This window comes from Macrotis lagotis, chromosome X (assembly GCF_037893015.1).
Source record: "Macrotis lagotis isolate mMagLag1 chromosome X, bilby.v1.9.chrom.fasta, whole genome shotgun sequence".
NCBI lineage: Eukaryota > Metazoa > Chordata > Mammalia > Peramelemorphia > Peramelidae > Macrotis > Macrotis lagotis.
This window is the reverse complement of record NC_133666.1, coordinates 522,767,747-522,783,842: the sequence shown is the minus strand read 5'-3', so window position 1 is coordinate 522,783,842 and position 16,096 is coordinate 522,767,747. Positions and strand designations below refer to the sequence as shown.

At 35.4% G+C, this 16,096-nt stretch overlaps 1 protein-coding gene across 6 annotated transcripts in view; it reads left to right on the top strand.

The window, feature by feature from the left end:
* Positions 1-15,873, top strand: part of LOC141503010 (N-acetyllactosaminide beta-1,6-N-acetylglucosaminyl-transferase-like) — a 146,861-nt gene extending 130,988 nt beyond the window's left edge. For all 6 annotated transcript variants that reach the window (XM_074208081.1, XM_074208080.1, XM_074208078.1 and 3 more), the window contains 2 exons: positions 8,077-8,169; positions 14,229-15,873. In XM_074208081.1, coding sequence (XP_074064182.1) covers positions 8,077-8,169; positions 14,229-14,419 — 284 coding nt within the window. In that variant the 3' untranslated portion in view covers positions 14,420-15,873. The remainder of the gene's footprint in view (positions 1-8,076; positions 8,170-14,228) is intronic.
* The last annotated feature ends 223 nt before the right edge of the window (positions 15,874-16,096 follow it).

The following is a 16,096-nucleotide window of genomic DNA, read 5'->3' as shown; positions in this document are numbered from 1 at the left end:
CATCTTATACACATACATGAAATACATGATCTAGATTATTGCAAATGAGCATATATAATAAAGGATCTATAGACATCGCATTGATGATGTACAGAGCAATAGCAACAGACTCGTACTTAATGTACTCTTTCAACCCCATTTAAGGGATTCATTCTTTTTTTTATCTATGATGACTGTAATTATTCAGAAATATATATATATATATATATATATATATATATATATATATATATCTCACAGATCAGAGGGCAAATGTTAATATTTAGTCATTTTTTTTACTTTCTTTGATATAAGGGAGGGTCTGCCTTCCCTGACCTCATATCCCTGATTCAGACCCAGATTCCCTGATTCCAGGTCTTTCTGCCATAAACTTTTTCTCCTATACCACACTATTAAGTGACAGAAAATTGATGTGAACTAGAGATTATACAAACATATATATGTGTATATATATATATATATATATATATATATATACACATATAATCATTACAAAATTAAGATTCCCTAAGTACACATATGTGCATGTCTATTTATGAGGAATGTTATGACACCTCTCACTCACAAACACCTCTCGCCCCTTCCTCTGCCATAGTTTTATAAACAAGTTCTTAGCCTTTGATCCTTTATTTCTATCACAAGGACACTTGGGCTACTTAAAATTGACTTAACTTTCTGAAAACAGGCATAGCAGAAAGAAATTTCTTGGCCCCTACCAAGAGGTACTCTCCAGGAGTTGTATCTGATTGTCACTTCGGAAAGGGGCAAGAAGGGCAGCCAGTGTCACTAGGAGGCACAAAACCTGCTGTTCTGAGAGGAATTTGCTTTCAAAAAAGCTGACTTGTCAGACTAGTGGAGGCTACTTAGGGTCACACCAGAAACACCTACTATTTAGTTTTTTTTCTTTCCCTTCTGTGACTCTTGACTTGTTTCTTAAAAACTCTTCATTTTGTAGAGTTGTCTTCCTGAAATACCAAAATTCATTTCTTAAAAAAAAAATTAGACTTGGCATTTAGATAGGATACCACTGGATGCCAGTGATATAATCCTGGCAGGCACTTATAAGGCATATTTGACAAGGAACATTGTTGGCATTGGCCAAGTTTCCTAAGAAATGAGGGTCAGTGCTGGCTCATGTAGCCAGACCAAACATTAACTATTCCCTTAGGGGTTCTGATCATTTGAGTTCAGATTAAATTCACATTAGAAGTAAAAGATCTTTTAGTTTCACTGGATTTTTCCAGCCACAAAATCTCAAATGGAAAGATATGATCCTAAGACCTCTAATCTTTTAAAATTATGACCATGGTGGTGCTAAAGAAATATCACATTCTGAAAGTCTACCTAATACTGTTTTTCAACAAACATTTATTAGGAACCTCCTTTGGGATAGGCACCAGAGATACAAAAATGAAAGTAGTTTTACCTTTAGGGAATTTAGATTTGATCCATCTCAACCTGTAAACAAATTCAGTTTCTTTTTCTTAGATCTCTAATACCTATACTCAATTTTCCTGATATCATGAAGAGTTTAATTTTCATCACACACACACACACACACACACACACACACACATTTATATACATGATAAAGACAAAAATTCTATATCTGATTCTATAACATTTTGGGTTCTGTGCCTTTGTTCCTGTTTCTTTTCCATATCCTGGAACCATTTTCTCCCCTAAATGAGCTCCTTTCCTTCTCTATTTGATAAAGTTCTTAGAATCATAGGTTTAGAGCAGGGAGAGATATTAAAAATCATCATTTCTTTGAATTTTTGTTTTCTGGAGCCCCCAAGACAGTGGAAATTTTACTAAGCTGGGGTGATCTACTTAGGAAAGTATAGTATTCTCTTTCTTTAGAGGTGAAGAGAAAGTCCCAATCATTTCCTCTGTATCTGTAAAAAAGAATGCTTTTGAGGATGAATGAGCTCTGGCAATACTAGGACTTCAGAAACAACTGAAAAAGAAGACATCCATCTTGAGAAAGAAAAAGAAGAGTCTAAAGTCAAACCTTAGCCTATCGAGCCCTTCCACGAATAATGGTTTTAAATGCATAAAAATAAAATACATAGAATAACAAAGAAAAAATTATTCAAATATACAAACAAAAAAAGAACAAACCAAGTTAAGAACTTCAGTCTAGTAGAAGGGACCCCTCAATAGAAACTCACATTTTTGGATAGAATGACTCCAGGTCCTAGACATAGAATGTTTTTGATGAAAGAAGCAAAGAAAAGAAAAATAAGAAGGGGACCTAAATCCAAAGAATAATGACTATGCAACTATTTGTTTATAATAATTAGCATGCTCATTTTAAAAGAAGCAATTGTTTGTATATATGATAGTACTTTGTCTTGTATAGTCAATATGAATAACACATTTCTGTGGTTTTTAAGACCAGAAACACAACTACTATTTTAAATTATTGTAGAAATTTATAACTATTTTAACTTTATGATATTCTGTGCCTTATTTGATTCCAACTACCTAATAATGATATTGTTCCTCTGAGGGGAAAAGAAAATTGTTTTTGTAGTTATTTGTGTAAGCAAATATTTGAATTAGTTCCACAAAATTTTTTTAGAAAAACTCAACTAACTCTATACCAGACATTTTGCTAGACCCTGTGTTTGGAAAGACAAAAAGGACTAAATCCACACCTCAAAGAGCTTGCATTTTCCTGAGATTACTTAAGAAAACCTTGCAGTGACTAGGTCCATTGTTTTATGGGCAGTGCCTTCTAGCAACAAAATTTTTAAAAAAATTACTCTAGAAGAGGAAAGGAATTTAGGGTAGAGGAAAACTCTGGAGCCCTGAGATATAGCCAATTAATCTGAATCAACAAAGGACCTGTACAGAATTTACTGCTGCATTGGGACCTAGAGAATTTCACCTTTTTCTGCTTTCTCTTCTTCCTATGACTTCAAGCCTGGTAAACTCACATCACATATTCAAGAAAGTTTTCTGTTCTAATTTGCTATTTGTTGAGATTTTGTATAATAGGTTTTATCTCAGATAAAGATTAGCTAATTTTTATTGCATTGTGAACAAGTGTGGTATTTGGAAAGATAAAGGGGAGCTTCTGGATCAAGAGCCTCAGGCTTAACCACAACCCTATATTGTTGGGGGGAATACAAATCTCTAGTTGTTTGATGAAATCTTTACTATCTTGAGATCAAAAGAGACAACTTTACTGTCTTGTGGTCATAAGAGAGACAACTTAGAAACATAAGAGTCTAGATGCTGTTCAAAAGTTTCTCACTAAGCCTTTAGGATGTTTGTGGAGAAAGGCAAAGCATTAATGGATAAATTGATTATTGCAATTTACACAAACATGTAGGTTATTCATGCATTTTTCTTGGCTGCCGGCAAGCATTTCATTTGACCTGAAGGCTAAAAGCTTTTACTTAGTCCTTCAGGACTACATCATCTGATGTACCTAGACCCTTTGGAGTAATGCTAAACTTCTTGCTATAGAATAATGAAATAGTAGACCTAGGATTCAGAAGATCTAGAATATGGATCCATATAGAGCTAGCATATAGGAGAAAGGCTATTCCGAGCATGAAGGATACCTTTTTATGCAGAGGCATGGATAGGGACAATAGATGGAATGTTATGGCTAAATGGCAAGAAGTAGATCAGTTTGGCTCAAATGTATTACATGTGAATCATAACATAAGCATAATCCTGGGGAGATAGTCTGAAACGCAGTCGTGAAGGGTGTTACATGCCAAGTGGAAAAGTTGATATTTTATCAAACAAAAAGAGCTTACTGACCAGGGTGGTGATGGTCAAGATCTAAGTTTTAAGAATTTTAATTTGCCAGCTGTGTAGAGGATGTATTTGGAAAAGGGATAGACTAAAGACCAAATGATTCATTAGAAAACTGTTAAAATAGTCTAGACTAGAGTTGATAAAAGTCTGAACTAAAATAGTATTCACATGAATAAAGCGAAGGATATGAATGTAGGAGATTTGGTGGTAGAACCAATAAGACTTGATAACTGATTAAATGTGGGGATAGGGAAGAGTGATGAATAGATGATTCTGGGGAGTTGAAAATCTCAGTGACTAGAAAGATGATGGAACCCAAAAAAAATTGACTGTAGGGAAGAGAGCATGTTGACACATTGAGTTTGAGGTGCCTATGGGGCATTTGACAAGAATGCCAACTAGTCTGTTGGTGATTTGAGCCCAGGACACTGTGGTTGGAATAGAGAGATCTGAAAAGAAAATGATCAGTGAATTCTTTGGAGCTAATGAGATCATCAAAAGAGTATGTTCATATAGAGAAAAGAGGCCCAGGAGAAAAACCTCTCTTAGTTACTGAGAAGCACAATGTGAAACATTCTGACAGACTGCATATAGCCCTACTGCTGAAAATGTTGGTTTCTCCTTGGATCTTCTCTGCCAGGTTTTTCAGAGGTACAGCCTTGCCTGGCCTCCTATATAGAGATGCTACTAGAGCAGCATCTGATTAGCTGATTTTTTTTAAATACCTGTTTGACTTCAACTAGTTCTGTTGAACCTTGACAAGTCATTTAAACTCTCTGTACCTTCAGTTTTCTCATTTATAAATGGATGAACTCAGACTTGATAGCTTCTGAGATCTTTTCTATCTCTAAATCTATGTTTCTATATTCTCTTATTCCCTCTGGAGGAGATCAGAGAACTCCATGTTTTCATGATAGTCATCTTTTTGTCTCCATCTTGGAAGACTTCTTCCTTGCATCAGCCACCCTGCCGATGAGGAGAAGCACTGGATTATTTCTTTGACACTCCTCCCTTCAAGATTCATTTTAGGTTCTTCCTCCTTCATGAAGTCTTTTCTAATTCTTTTTGTTGTTAGAATGCTCTTTCCCTTCTCCAGGTGGCTTGTTATTAATCATTGTGCAAGTCAATCACACATATGTGCATGCAAGTTCACTAAACAAACCCAATAGAATGTATTTAAGCTCTTTTAGGGCAGAAAGCAGTTCATTTTTTTAAATCACCTCACATAATGTTTGCATTTGGTGAATGCTTGGTTAATGCATATTATGTCCCTAGTATCTTTCTCAAGTACCACCTGGGTTTGTCTTCTCTGCAATGTGCTGAGCTTGGACTATCTCCAGAAGCACAATTTCCTCAAAGGATTGCTTTTTAAAAAATTGAAGACTTTCAAAGTGTCTTCCTCATCATAATCCTATGAAGAAAGTTTCTCATTTTCTTTTGCTTTCAATTGTTTAAGTTGTGTTTGACTTTTCATGACCCCCATTTGAGATTTTCTTGGCAAAGATAATGAAGTATCTCCTTCTCCAGCTCATTTTATAGTTGAGAAACTGAGGCAAACAGGGTTAAATGACTTGCTGAAAGTCACACAGCTCTTAAGTTTTAGGCTGGATTTGAACTCATGAAGATTAGTCTTCTGCCTCCAGGCTGGGAAGTCTATTTACTGCACCACCTAGCCACCCATATGTATATGTGATGTCCTATGCAAAATATTAGTGTTATTTTCTTTATAAGCAGTCCCTTTTTTTGCTGTTCTCCAGTGGGTCCATGGAATGGGGGGGGGATCTGTTACATGAACAATAAGGTAAGTTTGTTGTAAAGACCTAGTTTCACAATTGCACAAAGTCTCCCCTTTGATAATCTGTCAATTAAGCATTTATTAAAAAATGATGATAGGTACTGGGGTTAAAAGAAAAGGAAACAGTCCTTTACCTCAAGGAATTTACTTTCTTCCTGGAGAATTTATACATATACAGATAAGTAGTTTTAAAATTTATACAAAGTGATAATAAAACAAATGGAACTAGATGGCATAGTGGATAAGGGGCCAAGTCTGGAATCAGGAAAACTCGTCTTCCTGACTTTTAATATGACCTCAGACACTAGTTGTGTGTCTGCCTGGGTAGGTCTCTTAACCCAGTTGCCTTGGTTTCCTCATCTGTAAAATGATTTGGAGAAGGATTGGCAAACTATTCTCATATCTTTGAACAGAAAACCCCAAATGAGTCACAAAGAGTGAGACACACTGATATATTAGTAGCTATAAGGATTAAGAAAGAAGCTAAGGATTATAGAAGGCAGATAAAAGGGGAGAGCACATTTCTATGCATAGGTACCTATGCAAAGGTACAGAGCAATTAATGGAATGTCACTTGTGTGAAACAGTAATATGGCCAGTTTGACTAGACCATAGTGTATGAAAGGAATTGATAATGTGGTAATAATAATAATAATAATAAGCCTGGAAAAACAGGTTAGGGCCATTTAAAATGTCAAACACCTATAAAGATTTAGATGAACCGATCCAAAGTGAAGTGAGCAAAACCAGGAGAACATTGTACAGATACCAGCAATATTGTACAATTATCAAGTATGAATGACTTAACTATTCTTAGCCATTCAATGATCCAAAACAAAAGAAGAGGAAAAAATCAATTGATCAGTACATTGAAAAAGTCTGAAAATACGTGCAGTGTGTACCATATTTGTGAATCACTTCCCACCTCTGCAAAAAAGTGTGTGTTGGGAGTACTACTTTTACAACATTCAGTTTTTTGCAACATTCATTGTGTATGTAGTTCTTTACATTAAGACATGTATACTGTTTTCTTGATTTTGCTTAATTTTAATTCAGTTCTTAATAGAATTTCCTGTGTTTCTTTGTATTCATCATATCTGAAATCAATGGGCATCTAGTTTTGTTTTCAATTCTTTGCTACCACAAAAAGTCCTATTATAAATATTATGGAAATTTCTGGGTGAAAGGGTATGAACATTTGAATTCTTTATTTGCATTATTTTAAATTGGCCTCCAAAATAGTTGTACTAGTTTATGGTCTACCAATATTGCACTTCAGAAGTCTATTTTTCTTCTCATAGTTATTGTTCTTGACTATTCCCATCTCTTGTCATCTCTGTTAATTTGCATAATGTGAAGGTGGAAGACTCAGGATTCTTTGTTATTTTGATGTATGGATGTACTCTATTTTTAAATACATTACATATTTTTTGATAACTTTTTCTTTGATCTCACACACACAAACACAGAGGAATAACAGCACCATAGAAACAGGGACAAGAATAGAGTGCTAGTCTTTGAGACTTAGAAGAAGATATGGGTTCAAATCCCATCTCAAACTTCTAGTCATGACATTTCACCTCTACCTCAGTTATTACATCCTCTTCAATTTCCTTATAGTAGTCTCTGTAAATATTTTTTTCACTTACTACATTCTGCCTCTTATCATTTTTGTTTTTATGCATGTTCTGTATCTTCCAAGTGGAAATATCTTAAAAATACTAAAATAAAGTATTTTAAGGTTTGAAAAGCATTTTCTTTCTTATATCATTTGGACCTAGATATTCCAAGTATCATTCCTTTTGAAATGAATCTCAGCAAAGTTTGACCCATCCAGGTCATACAGTCAGGACTTGAACCAAAATGTTCTATCCCCAGAACTAACACTTTTTCCACTTATTTTATCTTTTCTCCCCATTATCTAGTACAAGACTTTGTTGATAATTGCTTGTAGATTCCCTTTGTGATATTGGGCAGGTCACTTAAGTTTCCAGTGAGTTTATTTAAGGTGACCTCTGAGGTCCCTTCCAGTTCTACAACTAGGAACCTATAACCTTATTATCCCATCCAGCATTGAAGTTTATTTATACTATGTATGGTTAGACCATGGAATTTCACCAAAATCAAAACATAGAATTTCAAAACATTTTTTTCTATTCCAAATATTCACAAACATATATAAGATAGATTTTTTAAAACTGTAAAATAAACCAATCAATTATAAAATTTCAATACTACATCTATTAAATCACAAGTCAAATCCAACTTTCTTCCTCCCTCTCTATCTCAGAAAAAGAAAACAATTCAATAGTATAAAAAAGAAGTATAGAGCCTTATACCCTATTCAATTTCATAAACTTTCTTCTGGTCATCAGTTAAATATTAATATTCTGGTTAATGATGAATTTAAAGAATTATTTTTCTGTTATTTGATGCTAATCTTCAACTATAATTTTTCTATGTCTCTTATTTCTACTTATTTTCCTTTATTCACATTACAGATGTCCCTGGATCCATGCCAAATGCATCCTGGGAAGGAAACCTCAGAGCTGTAAAATGGCGGGACATGGAAAATGAAAATGGAGGCTGTCATGGTAATGTCCTTTGTTTCATCTTTTATGCATTTTTTCATTGAATGTCTCAAACTCAGCATGTTTACAGCAGAATTCATTATCCTCACCTTCAAACTAACCACTCTTCTAAATTTTATTTCTGTTGAGGACTCCTGCTTTGTCACTACTCTTTCAGTTACCCAGGTTCTCTATCAGTCTTACCCCACATATATACATTTAATTCAGATGAGAGAGATACCTCTCTCATCCAACCATCTTGACTCACAAAGCTATCACCTTTATTCAGACCCTCATATCCTTAATTGTTTGCCTGCATCAAATCTCTCCCCTCTCCATTCCATTTATAGCTTCCTGCCACAGTGATTTTCATAAGACACAGATCTGGTTCCCCTACTCAGTAAACTACAGTGACTTTCTATTACTTTAGAGATTCAAATATAAACTTTCTCTATTTGGCTTTAAAACCCTTCACAACCTGGCACAAACCTACTTTTCCAAGCTTACTCTACTTATACTCCACACTCACTATGGTTCAATAAAATAAATCTTCTTACTGTTCTTCATTACATGTCCTATCTCTGCCTCTGCAATAGCTACACCTCATGCTTAGAATTCCATCTCTCCTCACCTGCCTCTTAGAGTTCTCACTTTGCTGGAAAACTCATCTCAAACACCACTCTAATGACCAGTATCTTATCTTCAAAAAAGACCTTGTAGATTATCTATCTGGTACTTACCTTTCTATGTACTTGTTTCTTTCACTAGAGTGTCACTCCTTAAAAGCAGGCTGTTTCACTTTTGTCTTTTAGAACCTGGAACATATGACCTAACCTTGTTGGCACTAAATTATGTATGCTGATTACTTGACCTCTATTATATAAGAGATATTTTGAAATATAATATAAAGATATGTCTAATGCAATACATGTTACACATGATATACTTTATTTTTCATTGTTATTTAAGTATATAATTAAATATAATTATAATAGAGACCTAATATAATTGCTTATAATAGAGATATTCTAAAGGTGAGCAAAGTATATCTTTTAATATATTTGCACAGCTGGGGTTTGCAACATAAAATCAACTGAGCTATTAGAAAAATTCAGTTACCAGTAAATGCCTTTGAACCAACCCATTCATCACTTTTAATTCATAGCTGGAAAAGACACTCCTAGGAAGATACCAGGAAAATAATGCTTCAGATTATTCTTCTCCTTGAATGTGGATACCAACAGTTGATTACAATTGCTTGCTTCTTAGATACATGATTCATTTGCTATTCTTTTCCTTCCCCTTTTGTCCTCTTTTAGGTTGTTGGTGGCAGTTTCAGTTGGACAAGGGTGGAGGGCAGAATAAGAGATTCAGTTCCTTTCTTTTTCACCACAGGTCTTTACCCAGTCAGGCAAAAAGTCTTTCCCCACTCTTATTAAGGACTTTTCTTTGTTCCCCTCAATAACAGGACCTCCTCTTCTTTTAGTCACTTCCTTTGCAGACTTGTAGAATAGGATATTGTTTTGAAAGATGCCTATGTGATCCTGTTGGCCCAGGATGATATGGTACCTGTGGCACATAGTTTCTTGGAACAAATTTTATGGCAATTGGAGAAGGGGGGAAGTTTGGGAATAAGAAACAAGGAGGAAAAGGCCATTACATAATCAAGTGGATAAAAAGGCAGTATCAATGTTGTTCTGTTCAGAATATTAATGTTGGACTCTGTGTGTGTGTGTGTGTGTGTGTGTGTGTGTGTGTGTGTGTGTGTGTGTATGTGTGTTTCTCCCTAAAAAGATGACCTCTATTTGCTTCTCAATTTAGTTTAGTTTCCTTATTCCTTTTATATCTTTTGGTTTCCTCACTTTTTTCTTCTCTCTCCCTTCCACCACACTCTTATTCCTAATCAGCCTTATCTCCATTCAACCTAACCTATAGGCAGCTCCCTACCTGCCATTTCTATTGAACCATGAGAAACTTAACTAGATTATGAAAAAACATAATTTGAACCCTCAATCTTTTTCTCACATCACAAGAGCTGAGCCCAACAGACACAAGGTAACTACACTCTGCCATAGAATTCTTGTCTTCTATCTCATCCCTAAGGTCAGAGAGAGAATAGAAGACACCGGACTGCTCCTATCTCTCTAGCACTGATTGTTGTTTTGTTGTTGTTGTTCAGTCATTTGAGTTTTGTCTTACTTTGTGATCCCTTTTGAGATTTTCTTGGCATAGCTGTTGGAGTGGCTTGCCATCTCCTTCTCCAGCTCATGTGAAAACTGAGGCAAAGAGTGACTTGCTATGGGTCACAGAGCTAATGTCTAAGATAAAATCTGAACTCATAAAGAGGAGTCTTCCTAATGCCTGACCTGGTACCCTATCCTACTGTCTAACTGCCCCTTCACACTGCTACCAGTACATTAATCTAACACCAATAATCCATTTCTCTTCACTTAAAAGTTAATGTGCCTTTAGGTAACACTGTGCAATTACCACCTCTTTTCTAAGTCTCTTTTTAAAATTTATTTATTTTATTTTAATTTCTCCCCCTCATTACATGCAATAGCAAGTTTTAACATTTACTTTTCTTTCATAGAAGTCATTTCAATCTTTTAGGTTTGTGCGATTTACTCATATTTCCCTTCTGCAATTCAGGGTTTTACATCTATTTTCTTAACATTTACTTTTAAAACCTTGAGTTCCAACTTCTTTCCCTTCCTCCCACACTACTCTTCTTCATTGCAAAAGCAAACTATTTGATATAGATTAAAAATGTACTATCTCTTTTCTATGGTGCCGTTTTAGGAACTTGATCATCTGCATCATAGTTCCTCACCTTCCTCCATTCTACCAACTATTACTCCATTGGTCATTCGCAACACTACCATGACCCCAGTGGTCGGCCTATTCATTGTTGTTCTTATCAACCCCCTTGACTACCCTGCTCCTGACTTTTGGTTACACCAGCTCCCTGGCCAGAGCATGTTTCTCGATACAATCTAAAACCCCATTTGGAGTTGGGCCACTACCTTCAAATGAGATTTCATCACTGTTTAGCAGCTTCCTTTACATACTTACTCCTGTTTTCCTCTAGATTTCTCCAGGTATTCCTTCATCAAGTATTTATTATGTACCTACCTTCTGTAAAATGAGCTGGAAAAGGAAATGACAATGGTATCTTTGTCATGAATTACCCCCCAAAGGGGTCACAAAGCATTGGATATGTATTAAAAATCTCAGGATTGTGCTAGGTGCTGGGATATGAGTACAATTAATAAGAATAATCATAGCTGTCCCTTATGTAGCAGTTTACTATGTGTCAGACACTGTGCTGGTAAGTGCTTTGCAAATATTAACTGATTTGATCCCTAGAACAACCCTGGGAAGTAGGTGGTACTATTATTCCCATTTTACAGCAAAGAAACAGAAGGTTGCCCAGGTTAGATTTGAACTTAGGTCTATTCTGACTCCAAGCCTGGTGCTCTATCTCCACAGTGTCATCAGCTGCCCTGATGAATAAAACAATATCCACTTAAAAGGAGCATACATTCTAATGAAGGACACAACTAGTAAATATATATAAGTTTATACAGAATAAATATGAAGAGAACAAATGATAAATTAAAAAAGAAGTTTGGGAGGGAAGACTAGTTGTTGAGGATGCTAGGAAAGGCTTCAGATGGTAGATCATGCTTTGAGATGTGGCTTAAAGGAAGAAAAGGGGATTCTCTAAAGCAAGAGATTTGAGAAGTATACCTTTGACACCTTGCAAAGGTATAAGGCATGTGACAGCATGCAAAACCTAAGAAGAACTCATTTTCCTTAATTGCAAGAAGTATTATGATGTCCAGTGAGGCTAAATTGAGATTAGGCTTTAAAAGAAAAAAAAAGAATTTATATTTGATCCTGTAAGCATAGGAAACTACTGAAAAGGTGAGTGACACAGATTGTCATTTCTGAAAAATCATTTTGGCAAGGCTAGAGCATGCACTGGAGTGGGAACCACTTCACTCCTCTCTGCTTTTACAGATAATACATCCCTCTTCCTTCCTAAAGCTAGCAAGTATCTTACAGCAATCACATCTCCTTTCATTCACTCTGGAATCTTTAGCTGTCTTTAACTGCTCTTAAAAAAAAACCAACTAATTATTCTATTGCTATTCAAGCTGCCAACTTATTTTTCCCCCTCCCATTTATCACCAAACTCCTAAAATATGTTTATTGCTTTCCTTTTTTTCCACATCTAATTCATTCCTCCCAAATCTAACTTAGTCCCGATACATTCATTCCCATTTATTCTCAATTGCCCAAATGCAATGTCCTTTTCTCAATATTCATTCTCCCTTGCCTAGCTGTGTGACCTTGGGCAAGTCACTTTAACCCCATTGCCTTTCAAAAAAAATATTCATTCTCCTTAACCTCTCTATAGAATTTGATACCCCTGAATATTCCCTCATTGAGATTCTCTCCTCTCTTGGTTTCTCTCTAACTCTGTTTCCTCTGTCCCCTTTGGAAGGGTCTCAGTTTTCATACTATTTGTGAGTAATCTCCAGGGCAACTTTTGGTCTATACTCTTTTCTCCTTATATACTACCTTTTGAATAATTTAATGCCTTTAACTATGACTTTAGAGTATATAATCCCTAAGTTTATATATCCAATTCTTTCTCTCCTGAACTCTGCATTATTGAACAATTCTCTCTGTGTCTGTTCTATCTATTGACTTAAATTCAATATCTTTCCAAAATAAGCTTCCTTCTTGATTTAACCATTTATCTGCTATCATTTCCCCAGGTATCAAGACTTGAAACCTTATGATTATTTGACTTTAAGCACCTTTTTATCCCCAAGCTAGCAGATTAGTCACCAAGTCTTATCCTTAATAAATTTCTTTACATCCTATCCTTTCCATTTTTGATATACCCAGCTTGACCCTTATTATTTCTAGCCTTAATTACTGTAATGGAATTCACAGTCTTTCCCAACTGTAAAGCCCATCTTCTGAAAATATCACTTAACCAAAATTCTCTGACTTAAAAACCTTCAATGTCTCTCTATAACCTACATAATAAAATCAAGATTCCTCAGGCATTTAAGAAACTTTACAGTCTAGATTCAACTTACCTTTCCATGTACTATTCTACATAACTACAGTGCTCCAAAAACTATGACATACACTAGTCATTTAACCTTAGATAAGTCACTCAATCTGAGTTTAAATTTTTCTCTGAAAATTAAAGGTAATAGACCAAGTGACCTATAAAAATGACAGTAGTAGTTAACATTTTTATAACATTAAGTTATACAAGGAGGGCGGCTAGGTGGCACAGTGGATAGAACACCAGCCCTGGAGTCAGGAGTACCTGAATTCAAATCTGGCCTCAGACACTTAATAATTACCTAGCTGTGTAGCCTTGGGCAAGCCACTTAACCCCATTGCCTTGCAAAAACTAAAAATAAAATAAAATAAAATAAAAAAACATTAAGTTATACATTATTTCAGGTTCCTTTCAGATAGTAAATCCTAATGTACCTTTTTTACCCTATAGGTCTATGTGCATTATTCCCTCTGGTTTTTGGTTGTATCATTCCCCAATACTCTTCCCATGTAGCCAGATTTTTTAGCTTTTTTTTTTTTGCAAGGCAGTAGGGTTGAGTGACTTGCCTGAGATCATACAGCTAGGTGAGGCCAAATTTGAACTCAAGTCCTCCTGACTCCAGGGTCAGTGCTTTATCCACTGTATCACTTAGCTACCCCCACTACCCATCCTTTATGAAGATCACTTCATTCAATTTTCTTGATGGCATTCAAATGAAATTAGACATATTATTACTTTTGCTTATTGTATTATAACATTTAAATTAATTTTTAATGTGTCTTTTCTAAGATTGGTAACTCCCCACAGACATGGATTATCAAGTCTTATTTCTCCTGGTTTTGGATAATACCTTAACCAATGCTAGGCAAAAAGTGGGCAAGGAGCAAAAAAAAAAAAATGCTTCTATAGTTCAAAAACACACCCTCCATCCTTTGGAAACAAGTGTTTGGTTTTTTAACTCTTTTTTTCTTGCTTTCTTCATTTGCAGGTCACTACGTACGTGATATTTGCATCTATGGAAATGGTGACTTAAAATGGTTATATGATTCCCCAAATATGTTTGCTAACAAGTTTGAGCTTAAAACATATCCACTTACTTTAGAATGCCTGGAGCTGAGGCTTAGAGAAAGAGCCTTAAACCAAAGTGAAACTTCTGTACAATCAAGTTGGTATCTTTGATAACCCTATGACTTAGGGTTCAAGAGTCAAGACAGAAATCAAGAAGCTCTTTATTCTTTAAAGACTTGGTATTTATCAAGTCACATATTTCAAGGATTAACTCTTAAGATGATGATGAACATTTTGGCCACCCACATTTTGGCCATAAAGGACCTGGTTTCCAAGTAATGAGCATGAACTGATTGAGTACCTATGACTTGGGCACCTGTAACTTTCTTCATTCTTCAAATTTCAACTTGATATGTTATGGAAATAATAATTAGACCATCTTTTATTGAAGTCCCTTGTTATTATCTACACATCAGATATCTAAAGCATGCTCAAATATAAAGAAAAAAAGCCTAATGTTCTTGTTCTGTGTCTCTGATAAAGAAGAATGCCTCCAAGAAGAAATTATTTCTGATTTTTATAACAGTGCCACAGTAAGATATAGACAGATTCCATGCTCTTTCTAGCATATACACACACTAGATAGCTGCTTTCTTTTCCCAAACCAAGACTGACAGATCAAATATTGGTCTTTAGTACTGGTGTCATTGGTTTCCAGTAAAGGATAGAGCAAGGCTTGAAATGCCTAATGATGGCTATTTCACTGTGGAAAAAAAAAGTCTGTGAAATTGTTCTTACTCCATTACAGATTCTAGGTTTTTCTGTTCTTGACTCTATTTTATATTTACTCACTGAGCAAGGAGTTGTGATGCCAACCTGGGTATTTGCTGGAGAACAGCTATGAAATGAAAATTTCCACTTTACTGAAGCATGAATTTCTTCTCTTGTGTGTATAGGGAAGACAATGCACTTTTATATGTTTATGGGTTTTGAGGAGGAGAGCTGCTTGAACTCTCTGTGGTCTCACAGCTAATCACTACACTTTTCTGTGATTCCTTCCATGCTTCTATAACGGCATCCCAGAGAGTAGATTATACTTTGCTAGCAGAGCTTTATCTTGAGCCAATATAAAATAGCTTTGTCAGGTGGTGTCAGCCATAGGAATATAAATAATACAGATTTTGTTTCTCTTTGCCTTTTTGTCTTCCTTATAATAAAAGAGGCAATTCTGGGCATTTGTTCACAAGAAGGTTCTGAAACCTTGAAAATTGATCGAGGCTGTTAAGTCAGCACTAGGAATTGTAGAGGGGTTCTTAAGAAACTTCATTCTTTTACCATGACACAATCAAGGTTTAAGATACCCACACCTGTGTTTTCCAGAAGGAGGCTTCAGGTTAGGGGGCCAGCTTGAGACCAAGAATTGAAGGGAGTAGTACATCAGAAGATCAGCCAATCACCCTGAGAGGAAATTTTGCCAGTTCTTTGGTAACTGGCTCCTCTTGTTAAAACATTCCATTCATTTCTGAAGCTGGAACCCTCTCAGAAGAAATAGAAGCCACATTTTTTTTTCTTTAGAAGAAGAGTCAATCATATTATATTCCGCTATGGCATCCTAGGCCATTTTACTATGATGAAGAGAATGTGTTCCCACTGACAAAAGCCAGCCTCTTTAGTGACATTTGATTAAAGTTTTATTTTGGCAACCCATCAATAATTTGGATTGCTAGATTTGTTTTATGGTTAAAAATTCTCACTAGAGAACAAATAGTATATTTTTAGATAAGAAAATGGTATTTTTCTTCCATAATTTGTGCTTGTTCGAAGTTATATCTGTGTCATATTTGAGGG